General features: G+C 41.7%; 1 protein-coding gene across 5 annotated transcripts in view; it reads right to left on the reverse strand.

The window, feature by feature from the left end:
• Positions 1 to 675: 675 nt before the first annotated feature.
• The window catches only part of ZNF268 (zinc finger protein 268), a 30291-nt gene continuing 12691 nt past the window's right edge, over positions 676 to 18275 (reverse strand). The window contains exons 4-6 of one of the 5 annotated variants that reach the window (XM_074356684.1): positions 16975 to 17101; positions 16597 to 16683; positions 676 to 846 (exon numbers count right to left, since the gene is read on the reverse strand). In XM_074356684.1, the coding sequence (XP_074212785.1) occupies positions 821 to 846; positions 16597 to 16683; positions 16975 to 17101 (240 nt within the window). In that variant the 3' untranslated portion in view covers positions 676 to 820. Of the gene's footprint in view, positions 847 to 4961; positions 11072 to 12191; positions 12563 to 13353; positions 13622 to 16596; positions 16684 to 16974; positions 17102 to 18275 lie in introns of those variants that run through there. The other 4 variants (XM_074356681.1, XM_074356685.1, XM_074356683.1 and 1 more) reach the window with 4 other exon arrangements.

An 18275-nucleotide genomic window follows, 5' to 3' on the forward strand; every position in this document is an offset into this window, starting at 1 on the left:
TTTTAAGTATCCTAAATCAGGGTAAACTCCTCATAAGCTTCACTTTTAATAGAGGCCTGCTCTTCCAGCAAAAGGTAGGCCAAAATGTGATTCTCCAACATGCACTGAAAATAGAGGTGGCCTCTCTCTTCTCCCCGGCTGTCAAGTCTAAAATGCAGCCCTTACCGCCTAATGCATTCTAGTACATACTTCCTTACTATCTCCAGATTTTCTATTCTCTTCTGGACCCAGGCTACCTGAGGTGTATTCCCAGTTCGATTACTTATAGCTGTGTGATTTTGGACAAGTTACTGACCCCCTCTGTACTCTCTCTCCTCTTGGGTAGTTTATTATTTGTAATCGTAACAGGACCGCTTTCCTCATTGGATTGAGATAATTAAGTGCGTCAATACTCAACATGTGCTATGTCCATCATTTCCTTACCTACACTGTTTATTTTTAAGACATTTAAAACCTGGCAAGGTAACTTCCCCCCTCTCAGAAATTTCCTGGTGATTCGTGAACTTTCCCCATAATGATTAACTGAACACATTTAAAAAAAAAAAAAATCCCAGATCCACAGGAGGCAGGAAGGCCATTTAGATCAGCCTCCTCAGAACTTCTACCTCACCCTGAACCCCTCTTTGCCCTCCAGGAAGTTGCCTCCTCCCCAGGGGTTCCCCTCAGGGAGTTCCTGCCCAACCCCCATTGCCCCACGAAGCCTTCTGGAAGGCTCCAGGGTAAGTACCTCTTGGGAGACTCATCAGATCTGCTGAATGTCTGTCTGCATTAGGGGTGTTGGTGGCTGTTGGAGACCAGTGCTCTGGCCCCTCCATTGGGTTCACAGAACTACAGGTAGATAGATGCCTGACGGAAAAAAGAGACAGGGTATCTGATGTCCTGGGCAGGTTGCTGTGAGGGACAGGAGGAGCAAAAACAGGAGCTTGAGAGAGTGACTCAGCTGTCCTCCCTCCCTCCCTTTCTTGGAAGACAGCAGATGCAGGTGGGGCCGGAAGCAGGAGACACCCCCACCCACGTACTGACCCAGAGGCACTAGGAGTGCTCCATGTTTTTGCTGTGCCCGAGGCAGTGCAGGCTGACAGCCGCACCTCCAGCTGAAGGTCTTCCAGGGGGTCCAAGCCATGCATGGCCCCTGCCCAGGGCGTGCCTCCTTCAACACCCTGGGTTCCAGGCTCACTACTCAGGGCAGCAACCCAGCAGGTGGTGCCCAACACTCCCTGGAGTCTGTATCAGTAAGGTCCAGGCCAGAGTCCTGCGTCTTCCAAATAAGGCTGGGATTAGGGAGAGGCAAGCGAGGAATCACAAAACAAACCATCAAGGTAAGTCATATTTTAATACAGTATTTTTGAAAACGATCAATTATTTTTGTCAGAGAATCTGTGATGAACAAAACATTAAAAAATTTTTTTTGAAGATGAGTATTACTGGTTTTCCCTTTTGCTTCAGGCTCAAAGGTGCCTGGGCAGTGATGCTGTGACCAAGCAAGGCCCCTTTACCTGCTACAAACCTTTACCTCTGCTGGTAGTTCAGGGCGAGGTGGGGTCAGGGGCTCGGAGCCCAGGGCTGTTTACTGAGCATACAAGACTCTCTGAGGTGGGTAATTGGCCACCATTTCCAAATGACAAGATTCTTGAAATATTTGTTACTCATAACATTTTTGCTTACAAGTTTTAGCATTCATTGATAATTCCTGCCTGAAATAGCCCTCACTATAGTGGCTGCCAAGTAACAATCTTTCCAATTTCATCATTTCTTCTACATTTACCAGCTGGAATTCCACGGTCATTGTTTTTCTCCTGCTTCCTCTATTATTTCAGTGCATCTTATTTCTATTTACCTTTCTGTTCTGTGCGGTTCTTTGTTCTTTCAAATAGCTTACTTCGTAATTTAGGAGGCTTCCTAATTTTGTTCCAGCTGTTACTTTTGTATTGTCCTGAATCCCACATTTCTCCATCTTTTATTATCAGCCAGTCAAAGGGGTTCCCTTTGGTTTCCTCCTAGTATTAATGGCAATCTCTTACTGCTCCCTCTCGCCTGTTCCCATGCTGACTCATAGCTTTACTACTTTACCAGAAATTCTTTATATAGCATTCTTCCATCCTGGCTCAACCGTCATAGTCTTAGATATGAAATTAAATATATTAAATGCTAACAACCAGCCCTTTAGCTAGGTAAAGCTCAACCTCTGATATAGTCCTGAGAAAATTAATTTTTGTATGTGGTGAAAGTACAGATCAAGACTTTTAATTTTTCTTGCAGACGTGCAAGTTTAGCACCATTAAAAAAAAATACTGTCATCTTTCCAATGAACTATTTTTCTAACTTTGATGGAAATTGACTATAGAGTATGTTTTGGTTTTTTCTTTCAGGACTCTAATCTGTATGTGCCTCCTTTCACGAAACTACACTGTCACAGCTACTGTAGCTGACGGATAGGCTTTGAAATCAAATAGTGTGTCTTGCAACTTTGTTTCCCCTGTTCACCGCTGTATTTAGTTCTTTTGCTGTTCCACGTAAATCTCAGTATCACACCTGTCAACTTTTACAGCAAACCCTCCTGGGAATTTGATTGGAATGGGATTGAGTCTATAGATCCGCGTGGGGAACACTTGACGCTGTAACAGCACTGACCCTCCCACTCCACCAACACAGCACGTCCGCCCATTGCCCTGGCCATCGTCACCTCTTCTGCATTGTTCTCACCATATATTCCATGGGTTTTTGTGGTACGATCATAAATAGTAGTACATTTTAATCAAATTTCCAGTTGTCTCTTGCAAGTATGTAAAAATACAACTGATTTTTGAATATTGATTTTATATTCTTCTAGCTTTCCAAACTGACATGTGTATTACGGTGGCTTTTTTTTTTTTTTTTTTTTTTGGTAAAGTTTTTAAAAAGTTTCAGTGAAGGCAATCATGCTGTCTCTGAATAAAGTTGTTCTTCCTTTCTGATCTGTATCTTTTCAATCTCTTTTTCTTGCCTTATGCAGTCAGCTAGACCTTGCACTACAATGTTGAATTGGAGTGGTAACAGTGAGCATCTTTGATTTGTTCTCAATCTTGGGGGAGCTATTCAGTTTTTCTCCATTATGACATTAACTATAGACATTTTCCAGATGTGCTTTATTAGTCTGAGGAAGCTACTTTCTACCCCTGGTTGAATACTGAATCCACCTCAGCTTTGCAGTCCCAAGATAAACTCCAATTTGCCTTCACGTATTACCCCTTTTATATACTGGTGAATTAAATTAACTAGCATTTTATTTAGGATTTTTACCTCTATGTTCATGAGGAACATTTGTAGGTTTTTTGATAACATCGGGGGTTTTTTAACTTTATTTTACTAAGTTATAGTCAGTTTACAATGTTGTGCCCATTTCCAGTGTAGAGCACAATTTTTCATACATGAACATATGTTTATTCATTGTCATATTCTTTTTCACCGTGGGCCACCACAGGATCTTGTATATATTTCCCTGTGCTACACAGTATAATCCTGTTTATCTACTCTATATATACCTGTCAGTATCACATCTTTTAAAAACAATCAGTGTAACACAGACTTCATAATATGAGTTAAGAAGTACCTGTCACCTATTTTCTGACAGTTTGTATAGAATTGGCATTCTTTCTTTCTTAAAAGTTCACGGAAATCACCAGTGAGATGATCTGAGCCTGGATTTTTTTCTTGTTGGGAGATTTTTAACTGTGAATTTAATTTCTTTTATAACTGTAGCAACTTTCAGGTTACCTATTTCTTCGAGTAAGCTTTGCTAGTTGGTTTCTTTCAAGAATTTAGTCCATTTCATCAAAGTTGTCAAATCTGTGTTCTTTATTCCCTTCCACTCTTTGTTACATTGGTTTCTAGTCTTTTTATTTCACTCCTGTTTACACTGGGCTTATTTTACTCTTTTTTCTAGTTTCTTAAGGTAGGAGTTTAAATTATTGATGTGAGACCTTCATTCTTTTTTAATATAAGCATTTTAGTGCTATGAATTTCCCTTGAGGCACTGATTTTTCTGCATCTCAGAAATTTTGGTCTGTTGTATTTTAATTTGCATGTTTTATAGAATAATACTTTAAGATATTTTCCATATTTCTCTTGTAATTTCTCAGACCCATGAATTATTTGGAATTGGGTTGCTTAACTTCCAAGTGTTTTGAGATTTTCCTGTTCTTTTCACAACTGAGTCTTGTTAAACTGCATTATAGTCTGAACGTATTTTGTGCAATTTCAATTATTTAAAAATTTTTAAGATTAATGGGCCAAGACATGAACTATTGGCAAATGCCTCACATGCAATGGAAAACAATGTGTTTTCTGCTGTTGGCTGTTCTAGACGTGTCCACTAGGTCTAGTTTGCCGATGATATTATTCAACCCTTCCATAGCCTTGCTGAGTTTGGTCTCTAAGTCATGTTACCAAGAAATAAATGCTGAAGTGTCCACCTAAATTGGTAGACTGTATTTCTCCTTTCAGCTCTGTCTTTGCATGACCTTGAGGCTTTGCTGTTATGTGCATGCCCATTTAAGGCTGTCTTTGGTGAAACACTGCTTTTACCATTATTCACATTCCTGATCATTTTCTCGTTTTTTTGTTTGTTTAACATTTTTTATTGAGTTAGTCATTTTACAATGTTCTGATCATTTTCTTTCCTCTGATTATACATTTACTTCTAGAAAAGGGAACATATGTTCTAATGTCAGCTCTCAGGCTGGGAGATAGGGTGGGGCCGAATCAATCTGATCTGTATTTCAGCTGTCTGAGCTTTGTCGCAACTTCTGATTGATTTAGCACAAAACTGCCTTCAGACATTTGGAGGGCAGGATGTCTTCCTCAGCAGGGCCTGGGATCTGAGCACGAAGGAACTGTAGGGATGTGCTTGTGCTCAAGGCCAAACCGCAAGCTCTCGGAGCCGTGTGAAACATCTCCTTGCCTTACAGCCTGTAAGGTTTTGGTTTTTGTTGTTTTTTTTTTTTTTTTTTGAGATTTTAAACATTTTTTTTATTGAGTTACAGTCATTTTACAATGTTGTATCAAATTCCAGTGTAGAGCACAATTTTTCAGTTATACATGAACATACATATATTGTCACATTTTTTTCGCTGTGAGCTACCACAAGATCTTGTGTATATTTCCCTGTGCTATAAAGTATAATCTTGTTTATCTATTCTACATTTTGAAATCCCAGTCTGTCCCTTCCCACCCCCCGCCCCCTTGGCAACCACAAGTTTGTATTCTCTGTCTATGAGTTACAGCCTGTAGTTTAAATATCTGCCTGTAGTTTATGTTGGTTTTTCTAAATGAAAATCATATCTACAAAAAAATAGGACTTTTGTTTCTGTCCCAACCCCCAATTCCTTACAACTTTTTGTTATCACACATTGGCCAGAACTGCCATTACAATGCTCAATAAAAGTCATAAGCATTCTTTAGTTTTCTTAATTTCATGGTATGTATCTGTTTTACCACTAACAAGAAGTTTGACCATTTTTTAAACATACCCCCTACAAAGTTAAAGGAGTTACTTTCTATTTCTAACTTAATAATACTTAAAATCATCCATGGGTATTACAGTCCATCAAATGATTTACCTACACATAGTGAGACACTCATATGGCTTACTTCTGGTATAGTGGTTAATTTTACATAAAGAATTTCTAATTCAATCTTCCAAACATCCTAATATGTCTCAACTAGGATCAGATTACACTTCACACGACAGAACCAAATCTCCTCCCAATCAAAACAAACAATGCCTTGAACAAGATCGCTCGTGTCTCTTTTGTGTAAGAAGGTGCCCAGATTTGGTCGTCTGGGGCTGACACAGCCACACCATTATCACCAGAGAGCCCAGACACTCTTATTTCTCTACTCAACTCTAGCAGATGGCTTCCATCCTCAAGAAGAATTCTAAGATGGTTTTACAATGGCTACTGAGTCTCCAAACGTCTGATGTGTTGCATGTTAAAAAGAGGAAAGATGAAAGGACACTGGTAGAGCTCTCCCTAGCTGTATGTTTTCCTTCTGAAGAACATTCCCATTATACCCTCTCAGCAACTTCTATTTCCATTTCGTTGCTCAGAGTTTATAGCGTGATCACACTCAGCTACAACAAAGATGGAGAAATGTAGCTTTTTAGCTGGGCACACAGACATCACAAAAATTGCAGCGATCCTGTTAGTCATGAAGAAACACTTGGTTCACTACTAGTGGCCTGCTACACATCATGACTTTAAAAAATAAAAACTCTACATTATTAGATACATTTTTGTGGTAAGTCCATTTAGGATTTTTAAATATATGTTCACAAATGACTTCATCATTTTTTTCCAAAATGTCTTATTTTCTGTGAAATACTGTAAAATGTTAGAATTAGCTTTCCTGAAAATTATCTACTCCTACTGAAAATCGCTGGAACCTCCTTCTCTCTGGGGCTGGGGCAGAGTTAGAGGAACAAGGTAGATTTTCAAGCCAGAGACTGTTTTTAACTTTTCTATTTTGTTTACTGGCTACAGACCTATTCATTTCTGCTAAGTTTCATTTATCTGGTAACTTTTCCATTTCATTTAAGATCAGACCCAATGCAGCATTATCCATTCACACAGTATCTGACTTACACCTTCAACATTATGCTAACATCTCTGGCTTCTAGTGGGCAAGGCTGCAGGTGGGTCTGCATCACACAATACAGCAAGCTTTAAACTAACTGGCTCTGGGAAGAGGAAACACAGTATGTGTTCATTCTTTCTTTAATATGTGTATGTATCTTCCTTGGGATAGCAATACCTGGGCAACATACACAGTATTTTCCAGGTTTAACTGTAGCAAGTATCTGAAACTCTTTGCTTATGCAAGACTCTTCTTCCCTTCTGTGAATCAACGTTCTCCACCCCCGGTGTCTTGACTCTGGATCCTGCATTATGAGCTAAGCACACAAGGATTAGGCATTCAGAAAATCATTAAGTACATCCTTCAAGAAAGAAAGTTTCTATGGGTAAGAAACGGGATTCCCTGCTGAAGTAAAGAGCACAAAGCAGTGGGTGTTTCAGAAATACCTGCAGTTTTGAATCCTCGTATTCCTCCAAGGTAGCCCTGACCCACTTTCCAGGGTCCCAGCTCTTTCCAGACTACTGCTCATGCACATAAGGTAACTGGTGTGGTTGTGAAAAAACACCGACTCTCTACATAAGCAATCAGCAGAATTATTTCCCACCACCCTGAGTCTACAGCTACAGGTGCACATTGTAGGAGCACCACTCAATGTACTGAGAGGACACCAGGTACGTCAAAGTGAAAGAGAGGTGAACCAGGATTAAAAAGTGACAGTGACGGAAGCTACTCTGGGTAATCTACATAGAAGGAATTAACTGAGAACTGCAGCAAGATGCCACCAGAGAACAAAAGCTACATTTGCTGTTCTGTACTGAGGGAGTCCATTAAAAACGTAAATCCTGGAGCATCTCAGCCAGCTCTGGGCCATGTGAGTGAGGATCCCATCATGACTGCACACGCTGTGGACTCTCCTGATGAAAACCATGGTGTTCTCACCAGCAACAAAAGAACAGATTCCAGCACACAGCCACATAAAGCAGGCACTATACTGATTATGTAACTGAAGAGGTAGTTGCCAGGCCCACTTACAAAGGGCACAAAGTAACAGAAAAGTCTGGAAGTGCTGAGATGCATTTTCACTGCCATATTGTTATAGTAACAGGTTGTATTTCTTAATAAGAATGCTGCTGTCCAGAGCAGAAATACCTGAGAAGCAGTACTTTTATCTAGCTAATTTCTCTATCAAATGTGGTGTTCACAAGCAAAATGCCAAACTACACAAAACATATTCTACAGTACAGAGAGGAAAAGAACACCTACATATCCCCGTAGGTCTTACGATGTAGTCCTTACTGTTACCCTGATTATTACATTTATTTACACACTTTCAAAAATCTTTGTGTTCTATTATGAACATGCCTATCACTGATACTTGAATATTTTCTCCAATCTTTTCCTAAAAGTTTGGAACCTCTGGAACATAATTTCCCTTACTTGTAAAGGAATGAATCAAAGTAATAGTGATATAACCTTCCTGCTGAGAATTTACCCCACTTGAAACATTCATATATATATGCAGACATACATAGTATGAATTATACTCTATTCTGCTACAAGTTTATCACTTCTAGATGAAGAATTTCCCTAACTTACAGCATGGTTTCTCCAAGGCATGAGATTCTGATACCTGAAATTCAATGGTTTTATATTTTTCTCATTAAAATCCTACTGGTTAATAGATTATGAATTTCAAAAGATTGTATTCCATATTCATCTCCATTATGGAATTTCCCCTTTGTAAATGCTAGCATACTAAAAAATTACTTTCTGACATTCACTTCATTCGTATTTTTCTTCACCTGCATAAGATTAAAGGTATGACTTCCTCCTGATAACTTTCACAGGGTTCACAGATTTCACAGGGTTCCTGTGACACGTACTGATGTTTTCTGAGTGCATAAGAAACAGCTTTCTGTGAATGTTCTTCCACGTGCTGTAAACACACGAGGCTTCTCTTCAGGATGGGTTTTCCGGTGTACGGAGATGATTCCATTTACAGAGTTTCTCTTCTATAGGAATTTTCTGGAATTTCCTGAGAAATGGTTTCTTACACTTAACTCACCAACATATTTCTCATCTGCATGAATTCTCTGATGCATGATGAGCTGTGATTTCCAACAAAAGGCTTTGCCACAGGCAGTGCACTTACAGGGTTTCTCTCCCGTGTGAGTCCTCTGGTGTGCACTGAGAATTGACTTCTGAGAGAAGGCTTTCCCACAGTCACTGCATCCATACGGTTTCTCCCCTGAATGAGTCCTCTGATGCACAATGAGCTGAGATTTCCTAATGAAGGCTTTTTCACACTCATTGCATTCATAGGGCTTCTCTCTTGTGTGCATCCTCTGATGTACAATGAGCCGTAATTTTCCATTGAAGGATTTCTCACACTGACTGCACTTATAAGGGTTTTCCCCTTCATGCGTTCGCTCATGTACAATGAGTAGTGACTTCCAAATGAAGGCTTTCCCACATCTGTGACATTCATATGGTTTCTCCCCTGAATGAGTTCTCATGTGTATAATGAGGTAGGACTTGCTGCTAAAGGCTTTCCCACATTCGCTGCACCCATAAGGTTTTTCCCCAGCATGAGTTCTCTGATGAGAGATGAGCTGATCTTTTCTATTAAACGTCTTCCCACATTCACCACATTCATAAGGGTTTTCTCCTGTGTGAATTCTCTGATGCACAATAAGTTGTGAATTGAAACTGAAGGATTTCCCACATTCACGGCATTCGTGCGGCTTCTCTCCTGTGTGAGTCCTCATGTGTATAATGAGGTAGGACTTACTCCTGAAAGCCTTCCCACATTCACTGCACCCATACGGTTTCACTCCCGTGTGACTTCTCTGATGTACAATGAGTTGTGACTTCAAACTGAAGGCTTTCCCACACTGATTACATCCATAAGGTTTTACCCCAGTGTGTGCCCCCTGGTGTACAATGAGCTGTGACTTGAAGGTAAAAGCTTTCCCACATTCATCACAACCATACGGTTTCTCTCCTGTGTGAGTTCTCTGATGTACAATAAGGTTAGACTTTGTATTGAAGGCTTTCCCACATTCACTGCATTCAAAGGGTTTTTCTCCTGTATGAGTTCTCTGATGTATCATGAGCTGTGACTTCAAACCAAAAGTTTTCCCACAGTCACTGCATTCATAGGGCTTCTCCCCTGCATGAGTTCTCTGGTGTGAAATGAGCTGGTATTTCCGACTGAAGGCTTTCCCACAGTCACGGCACTCATAGGGAGTCTCCCCTGTGTGAGTTCTCTGATGTATGATGAGTTGTGAACCGAAACTGAAGGCTCTCCCACATTCACTGCATTCATGGAGTTTCTCTCCTGTGTGAGTCCTCACGTGTATAATGAGGTAGGACTTGCTCCTGAAAGCTTTCCCACATTCACTGCATACGTAAGGTTTCACTCCCGTGTGACTTCTCTGATGTACAATGAGCTGTGACCTCAAACTGAAGGCTTTTCCACACTGATTACATCCATAGGGTTTTACCCCAGTGTGTGCCCCCTGGTGTACAATGAGCTGTGACTTGAAGGTAAAGGTTTTCCCACACTCACCACAACCATAGGGCTTCTCCCCCGAGTGGGTTCTCTGATGCACCATAAGATTAGACTTTGTATTAAAGGCTTTCTGACATTCACTGCATTCATAGGGTTTCTCTCCTGTATGGGTTCTCTGATGTATCATGAGCTGTGACTTCAAACCAAAAGCCTTCCCACATTCATTACAGCCATAGGGTTTCTGTCCTGAATGCGTTCTCCGGTGTGAAATGAGCTGGTCTTTCCTACCAAAGACTTTTCCACATTCACAGCATTCACAGGGATTCTCCCCGGTGTGAATTCTCTGATGTATGATGAGTTGTGAACTGAAACGGAAAGTTTTCCCACATTCACTGCACTCATGAAGTGTCTCTCCTGAGTGAGTTCTCTGCTGCACAACGAGGCAGGCCTTGCTGCTGAAGTCTTTCCCACATCCATTACGTCTGCAGAGGTTTTCTTCTGCAGGAGTTCGCTGATCCACCACAAGGCATGACTTGCTGCTGAAGGCCTCCCTACAGGAACTGCATTCAAAGGGCTTTCCTGCCACGTGCATTTGTTGGCATATGAGCTGTGACTCTCTTTTGACAGTTTTTCCAGATTCACTATTTTCACAGTATTTTTTTCCAATAACAGCTTGCTCATGTTTAGAATGGGATAATGATTCCCTAAGATCATGAAACCCATTGGGATATTTTCCAGCATAATTACTACTAAAATCTATATATTTCAAACTCTTTCCATGTGTAACACATTTATGAAGTTCTTGTCTTGAAGAAACATAATTTGTACTATGAAGAGATAGTCTTCCAAACGCAGTACACTGGTAGCTTTCTGCTCTGCTTCCCAGCTTGCCGTGACTTTCCTGATGCCATTCCACATGATCATCAATTTCCTGGACTTCATCTAGAGAGGAAAATACTCAAATGTCATAAATAGTAACATGATCCTAGTATAGCACAGAGTGACCTTAAAAACGCCATGTCGTGAGGTTTTCCTTTTAGTTTCATGTATCAGTTCTGAATAGAAATAAAATCTAAAGTGTAAGTATACCCAAACTCTTATGCTCTGGGTAAAATAAAATGAAACATGAAAATAGGCATAAGGAACTGACAATAAATACAGACGGTCTTCAAAGAAGGAAAGAACATACAATGGAGGAAAGATAGTCTCTTCAGTGACTGGTGATGGGAAAGCTGGGCAGGTGAACATGAATCGGCGAAGCCAGGACACTCCCGCACACCACACACACAAATACACTCAAAGTGGCTTAAAGACTGCAACATAAGACAAGACACTGTAAGCCTCCCGAAGAAAACACAGGCAAAACATTTTCTGACATATATCTTAACAATGTTCTCCTAGGGCAGTCTACCCAGGCAATAGAAAAAAAGCAAAAATAAACTGGGACTTAATTAAACTTATAAGCTTTTCCACTACAAAGAAAACCATAAACAAAATTCAAAGACAGCCTATGGCAAGGGAGAAAATATTTGCAAATGATGAGACTGACAAGGGCTTCATTTCCACAATATACAAACAGCTTATACAACTTAATAACAAAAAAACAAACAACCCAATTCCAAAATGGGCAGAAGACCAAAAGAAGCATTTCTCCATGAAGACATACTAATGGCCAAAAGACACATGGAAAAATGCTCAATATTGCTAACTATCAGAGAATTGCAAATCAAAACTACAATGAGGTATCACCTCACGTAGGTCAGAATGGCCATCATTAAAAAGTCCATAAACTACAAATGCTGGAGAGGGTGTGGAGAAAATGGAACCCTCCTACACTGCTGCTGGGAATGCAGTTTGCTGCAGCCACTATGGAAAACAGTATGGAGACTCCTTAAGAAACTAAAAACAGACTTACCATATGATCCAGCAACCCCACTCCTGAGCATATATCAGGAGGGAACTCTAATTCGAAAAGATACATGCATCCAAATGTTCACAGCAGCACTATTTACCATAACCAACATATGAAAGCAACTTAAATGTCCATCAACAGACGACTGGATAAAGAAGATGTGGTTTATTTATATAACGGAATACTACTCAGCCATAAAAAAGAATAAAATAATGCCAACTGCAAGAACATAAATGGACCTGGAGACCATCATTCTAAATGAAGGAAGCCAAAAAGAGAAAGAAAAATACCATATGATATCACTTATATTTGGAATCTAAAATATGATACAAATGACCTTATTTACAAAACAGAATTAGACTCAAAGACACAGAAAACTTATGGTTACCAGAGGGAAAGGGAGGGTGAAGGGATATAATGGGAGTTTGAGATATACAGGTACTAACTACTATATATAAAATAGATAAACAAGGTCCTGCTGTATATAGCACAGGGAACTGTATTCAATATCTTCTAGTAACCTATAATGAAAAAGAATATGAAAACAAATTATGTGTATGTATGACTGAAACATTATGCTGTACATGAGAAATTGACACAATACTGTAAACTGACTACACTTCAATTTTTAAAAAGTAAAAAAACAAAAATAAAAAGTAAAATTTTGCATAATGCCTTCCTTAGAAGGCACAAGGAAAAATGAGCAAAATATAAAGAGGTGGGCGGGGATCTCTGTGCATCATTTTCATTGAACAAACAGTGGTTGAATACCTGTTCCGTGCCAAACACGCTCAGCCCAGGAGAAGCAGCAGAAACGCTGCAGACTAGTCACAGGCCTCTTGGGAGCAGTTACACTGATGCCCAAGCAGATGGAAACAGACTCCCAAGGAGCATCGCTGTGATGACGGTGACTGACAACAAGCAGTGGCTAGTCAAGGGTCCAGAAAAAAAAAAAAAACCTCACAGAATGGATCAAAATTTGGAATGGCATCTGAATTCTCATTAGCATCTCAAGAGGAGAGAAAACAGAGCATTCAGGAGTTAAGTATAAACATTTTCAGAGCACAGGTCTCAAAATTTATATCAAATGCACCCTTTCACAGGCAGCTATTGTGAAAACAAACCAAGAAAAAAGATGACACAATGAAAATAGACAATAAAATCTGAAAGGAGATTCCAGGGTAATAATTGTACAGCCATGTCTTGAGAAAAATTAGGTTTCACTGGAGCAAGTCAAACGACACAGGAGTGTTGTCACCAGGAGGGTGAAATGGACAGAATCACCAATTGAGCTGAATACACCAAAAGAGTATTCAGATATATGAAGAAGAATCTGTTGTTAAACTAATTATAAAAACATTAATGAGAACAGAGGAAGGTGGGCAGGCAAATAAAACAACTCAAGGAAAAAATGATTTATGAACAAAAACTAACCATCGTGCACTTGCATGATTCACCCGTGAACAGAAATTACAGTCGTAAAGACGTAAAAACTGAAGACTGATCTAACCACAAGTACGAAACAGCCTGATTAGGACGATGAGGGTCTGGGACCAGGCAGCGTGTGTATCCTGGGGAGTCTGAGGAAGGAGCATGAGAGAGAATTAAATCTCTACCCTTCCTACTGAGTAACTAGAGGAGAGAGTGAAGGTGCAGTAGCAGAAGCTGGTTATTCAGAAAGCATGGAGGTAAATGTCAGAAGAAAGAGCTAAGAGAGATGAAAACGGTTTTTCTCTGGGGGAATGAAAAACAGAGGGGGCAAGGTGGACAGAATGCTGTTTAAACATCGACGCAAAGGTAACAGTGGACAGGGAACCAGACACAGGACTACGCCCTCAGGCACAGTGACAAATATTTGGAGGCTGACTACAGAGAATGCGGAGAGTCGGCCCAGATGTCCCAAAGGAACCTGCTGACCAAGGAATGGACAGAAAAGGGTATTCAGAGAATACAGCAGCAGTCAGGTTTGAAGACAGCACATCACAGGATCTTAACACCACACTCCAAGTTTCACTACGTCCTAAACCTGAACGCTCATTCATTTTGCACACAAGCTCCAAACTGTATTTTCCCAAACACTGATTCCCAACTGGGGCAGTACCCGCCTTGGATGCACTGAGCAATGAACATGAGCCTGTTCGACTATGACAATGGCTTCAGAGGGAGTATAACTGTCTATCACATGGTCTTAAAGTCAGAACTATTTCCAGAAGAAGAACACAGGCCAGTGAGTAATTAATCTGTGCCCTCGAGTCAGACCTGCTCAAATGTTTGCCTGTCAGTGTTGTCCCTGAAGACCTGCAAAGTTCAATAACTGCAGAAAATGAGATCACTGCTGGTATCTCAAGGAGCAGCACAACAAACTAAGAAACAAGGAAGGAACAGCAGAGCCAGAGAGCAGGAGGCAGGAGTTCATAAGGTTACAGACGATTCAAACATGATTCAGGCCTGTGTTAAACATTATTACTGGCCATGGCTCACCTTGAGTTTAGCCACAGGAGACAGCGGAAAAGGAAATTAAGCTCAGAGAGCAGAACCAAGGGCTCACTAGGCCACAGTCTGCCCAACCAGGGGCCCCACGCACTGCAAACCAGAGACTTCTCTGTGGTGCCCACTGCTGCTGCTCTCCCAGAACAGGGTTCCTGTTGTACCCACCCCACACCTCTCTCTGCTGCTCCATCTGTCTGGTTGGTCGTACGTGGATCACTTACCTTTAGTTAGCGATCCCCAGACCACAGAGAACCACCACCAGGTCTGATTACCAATGGTGACCCTAGACTTGCACTAACACAGGACAAGAATGAGAATAGGGGTGACAGAATGTTTTCGAAGATGGGTGGATGGAAGGAAGGGTGCGACTGGATGCGACATGGCTAAGGAGGCAGATGGAGGAGGGCAGTGCCGCCTACCCAGCAGCTCTCCTGCCCCTTCCTGGGCTGGCTGAGCCTGGGCTTTGCTTCCCACCGCCATCCATGCACTTCAGGAGGGCACATGGGGACCCATCTCCACACCTGCCCCCTCGAAGGTGAAGCATGTTTCTCCTGAGCTAACAGGGATGCTTCCACTTCCCTTGCCAGAGTCTCCTTTAGACAAGTGTGTGTGATCACAACACGGCCTAATGAACACAGGGAGTCTGCCGGGGCTTCCTGAAACAGATTTTACTGCCTGATAAACAGGGTCATGTGGGAAGACACAGTCTTTCTTACTCCACTGGCCACTGGTATAGCGGCAGGTGTTGGCTGGAACTGTAACAGCCATCTGATGACCATGAGGGAGGAAATCTGAGGAAAATACTGACGTACTTAGATGACAAGGCAGAGAGAGACCTTTGGGGATTTAGTTACCCCTAAAAGATGCCCCACTTCAGGACGCTCTGCGATGTATGGTAATAAATCACTTTTGCTTAAATAGGCTGACTTATATTAATTAAAAAAAAATTGCACCTGCAACAATCCTAATGATACAAGATTAACTGCTGATTTACTCGCTCATGCTCATGACAGAACACACAGGTGCAGAGGGAAACATCTGACAGTAACACCAAAGTGAACTAGGAGTGTAAGAGTAAAAGGGATAAATCTGGCTAACAAGTAGAACAATCAAGAAATGAAATAATACTGACCTCGTCTTGGGTGAGAATGGAGAAGATGGAGGCCTTAAAAGACTTCTTTTTAAAGGACCAAAACAGTAACATATTACGGTAAGACTAGTGAAGAGAGGTGTGTACAAAGGAGATTTAAGCTGACACCCCAGTGCCAGGAGAAAAGCCAGGAGCACAGAGGAACCAGCCATCAGAAAGATGAGAGGACGTTCCCATATAGTGATGGGGCAGTGGGAGAGACATTCCAATTCCACTTTCTGAAAGTGAGATAAGGGGGTGGCACATGCAGAAAAGATGCCCTGGGCACTGACTGAATCCAGTACCAAAGGGCAGATGAAAGAGGGACGGGGCTGTCAGTCACCAACTGAGAAAAAAAGAGCTTAAACCTTCAGAATGGAAGTCTTTTGAACTTACAACATACAAGGAAACTGGAGAATATAAGAAAAGACCCCTCTGGACTCAGAGGGGAGAGCAAGAGGGGCCAGTAAACCATGAGGAGGGTGAGCCCTTTGTGATGCAGTGTGAGAGGGGCTCAGTGGGGTGACCTGAGTAACAGGGCAGGGAGCAGCTCAGGCAGGAGAGCATGGTGGCAAGGTGGTCAGCAAGGAGACACGGAAGGGGTGGTATCTCCTAATCAGTAGGTTCCAAGAAGAAGGAAACTGGAACTGTGGTTGTTGAATATAAACGTAAGACATTTTTTTAAAAAAATAGGAATGAGAAGGGGTGTGAAAGTCATACCGAGGGCCGTAAACAAGGAACGCTTGCTTCAATGCATAATGAAATGAGTCTATTACCATGGGAACGTAAGAAGGAAGCTGAGACGGCCAGAGAGGGGAGTAACGAAGACAGGATAGTTAAAACGAGACAGAAGTACAAACCCGAAGGGAGCGTCACGTCAGAACTCAGCCCAGGTCTGGGCACGGAGGAAAAGCACTCCGTGTCCTGCTCACTCACCTGCATGGCCCTGGCTTGGGATCTGCATCATCCACAGCTCTTCTTGCTCCAACTGGAAAACGGCACTGGGTTTGGTGTGCTGGTGCCCTGTGAGTGGAAAATCACACACAACCTGGCCAAGATTGCCCAGGATCCAGGAATTCTCAAGAATGGGGAGACTCGGTTCAGAGGCAGCACCGTGAAGCTGCTCTTGGGCACTCTGGCTCAGTAAACACCATTCAGCCAGCATAATGTGATGCCAAAGGGAGAGCAAGAAAACCTGGTCTCTAAATACAAGCACAGAAACACCAAACATTTTACAGAAGTCCCCTGGCTCTCAGCAACCAAGAAGGGGACGCTGGAGATTCCATACCCTCTTTCCAGGGAGGCAGCACTCACCCAGGGACGCCAGGTTGTTATAGTTCTCCAACATCACACTCCTGTACAGGTGCTTCTGAGCTGGGTCCAGCAGCCGCCACTCCTCCCAGGTAAAGTCCACAAACACGTCCATGAATGACAGTGGTCCCTGGAACAGCATATTCCCGTCCAATGTCAAATTATTTTACTCAGTTCTCATAAACAAAAGGCTGCCAAGGGTGGCCATTCTTCACATGTTGTTTTGTGAGAAAAGCAAAAATTTATTGAAAGCATTCCATCTATATGCATTAAATCAGTTAACCTTTCGTTAAACAAATGCAAATACCATGTGCCAGGTATTCAATTAGGTGCAGGTGATATAAAAATGGATGCAAGGCAGTCATGCCTGCAAGAGTTGTTCAGCATGGCAGAGGAAAGCAAACTTAAATACATAAAAATGCAACAGGGAGTAAAGAAGCTCAGATAAAAGAACCTGCAGAGAACATGGGCAGAACAGAGGAACGGGCAGCGCTGCCGAGAAGTGTCAACTGAGTTGAGGACGGGGCCGGGAGGAGCTGCCATGGAAGAGAAGACTTGTGAAAACTTGGCGGAATAAAAAAAGGCAATGGCTGTAAGTAGCCGCCACTTTGTGGAGCAAAAGATCTGAACGTGAAGATACACGATGGCAAATAAGCACATGACACGATGCTCAACATCATATATCCTTAAGGAGCTGCAAATTAAAACGGCCAGACATCATACACACCTAGAATGGCTAAAATTTTCAAAAACTGACAACACCAAATTTGAAAATGAAATTTCAAATGTGATGAAAGACATGAATATAAACATCCAAGAAGCTCAGCAGACTCCCAGACATGATATAATCAAATTTTCTACAAAGGCAAAACCATGAAAGCATCAGAAGACAAATGACTTGTCACACAAAAGGGCTGCTCAGTAAGAGTATAAGCTGATTTCTCATCAGAAGATCAGAGACCAAAAGGCAATGAACCCATACACTCAAAGAGCTAAAACAAAATAACTGTGAGCCAAGACTCCTACACCTGACAAAACTGTCCTTCAAAAGTGAGGTAAAATTAAGACATCACCAGAGAAACAAAGTAAGTTTGCTACCACTAGACTTGCTCTGCAAGAAATGCTCAAGGGAGTGCCGCAGGTGAAACAAAAGGACACTAGAGGGGGAGTACAGCGCAAGTGGCAGAGCGCATGCTCAGCACTCAAGACGTCCTGGCTTCAATCCCCAGTACCTCCTCCAAACAGAAATAAATGAATAAATCTAATTACCTTCCCCTCATGAAAAACAAAGCAAGCAAAATGTG

Source organism: Camelus bactrianus, chromosome 32 (genome assembly GCF_048773025.1).
Source record: "Camelus bactrianus isolate YW-2024 breed Bactrian camel chromosome 32, ASM4877302v1, whole genome shotgun sequence".
Lineage (NCBI taxonomy): Eukaryota > Metazoa > Chordata > Mammalia > Artiodactyla > Camelidae > Camelus > Camelus bactrianus.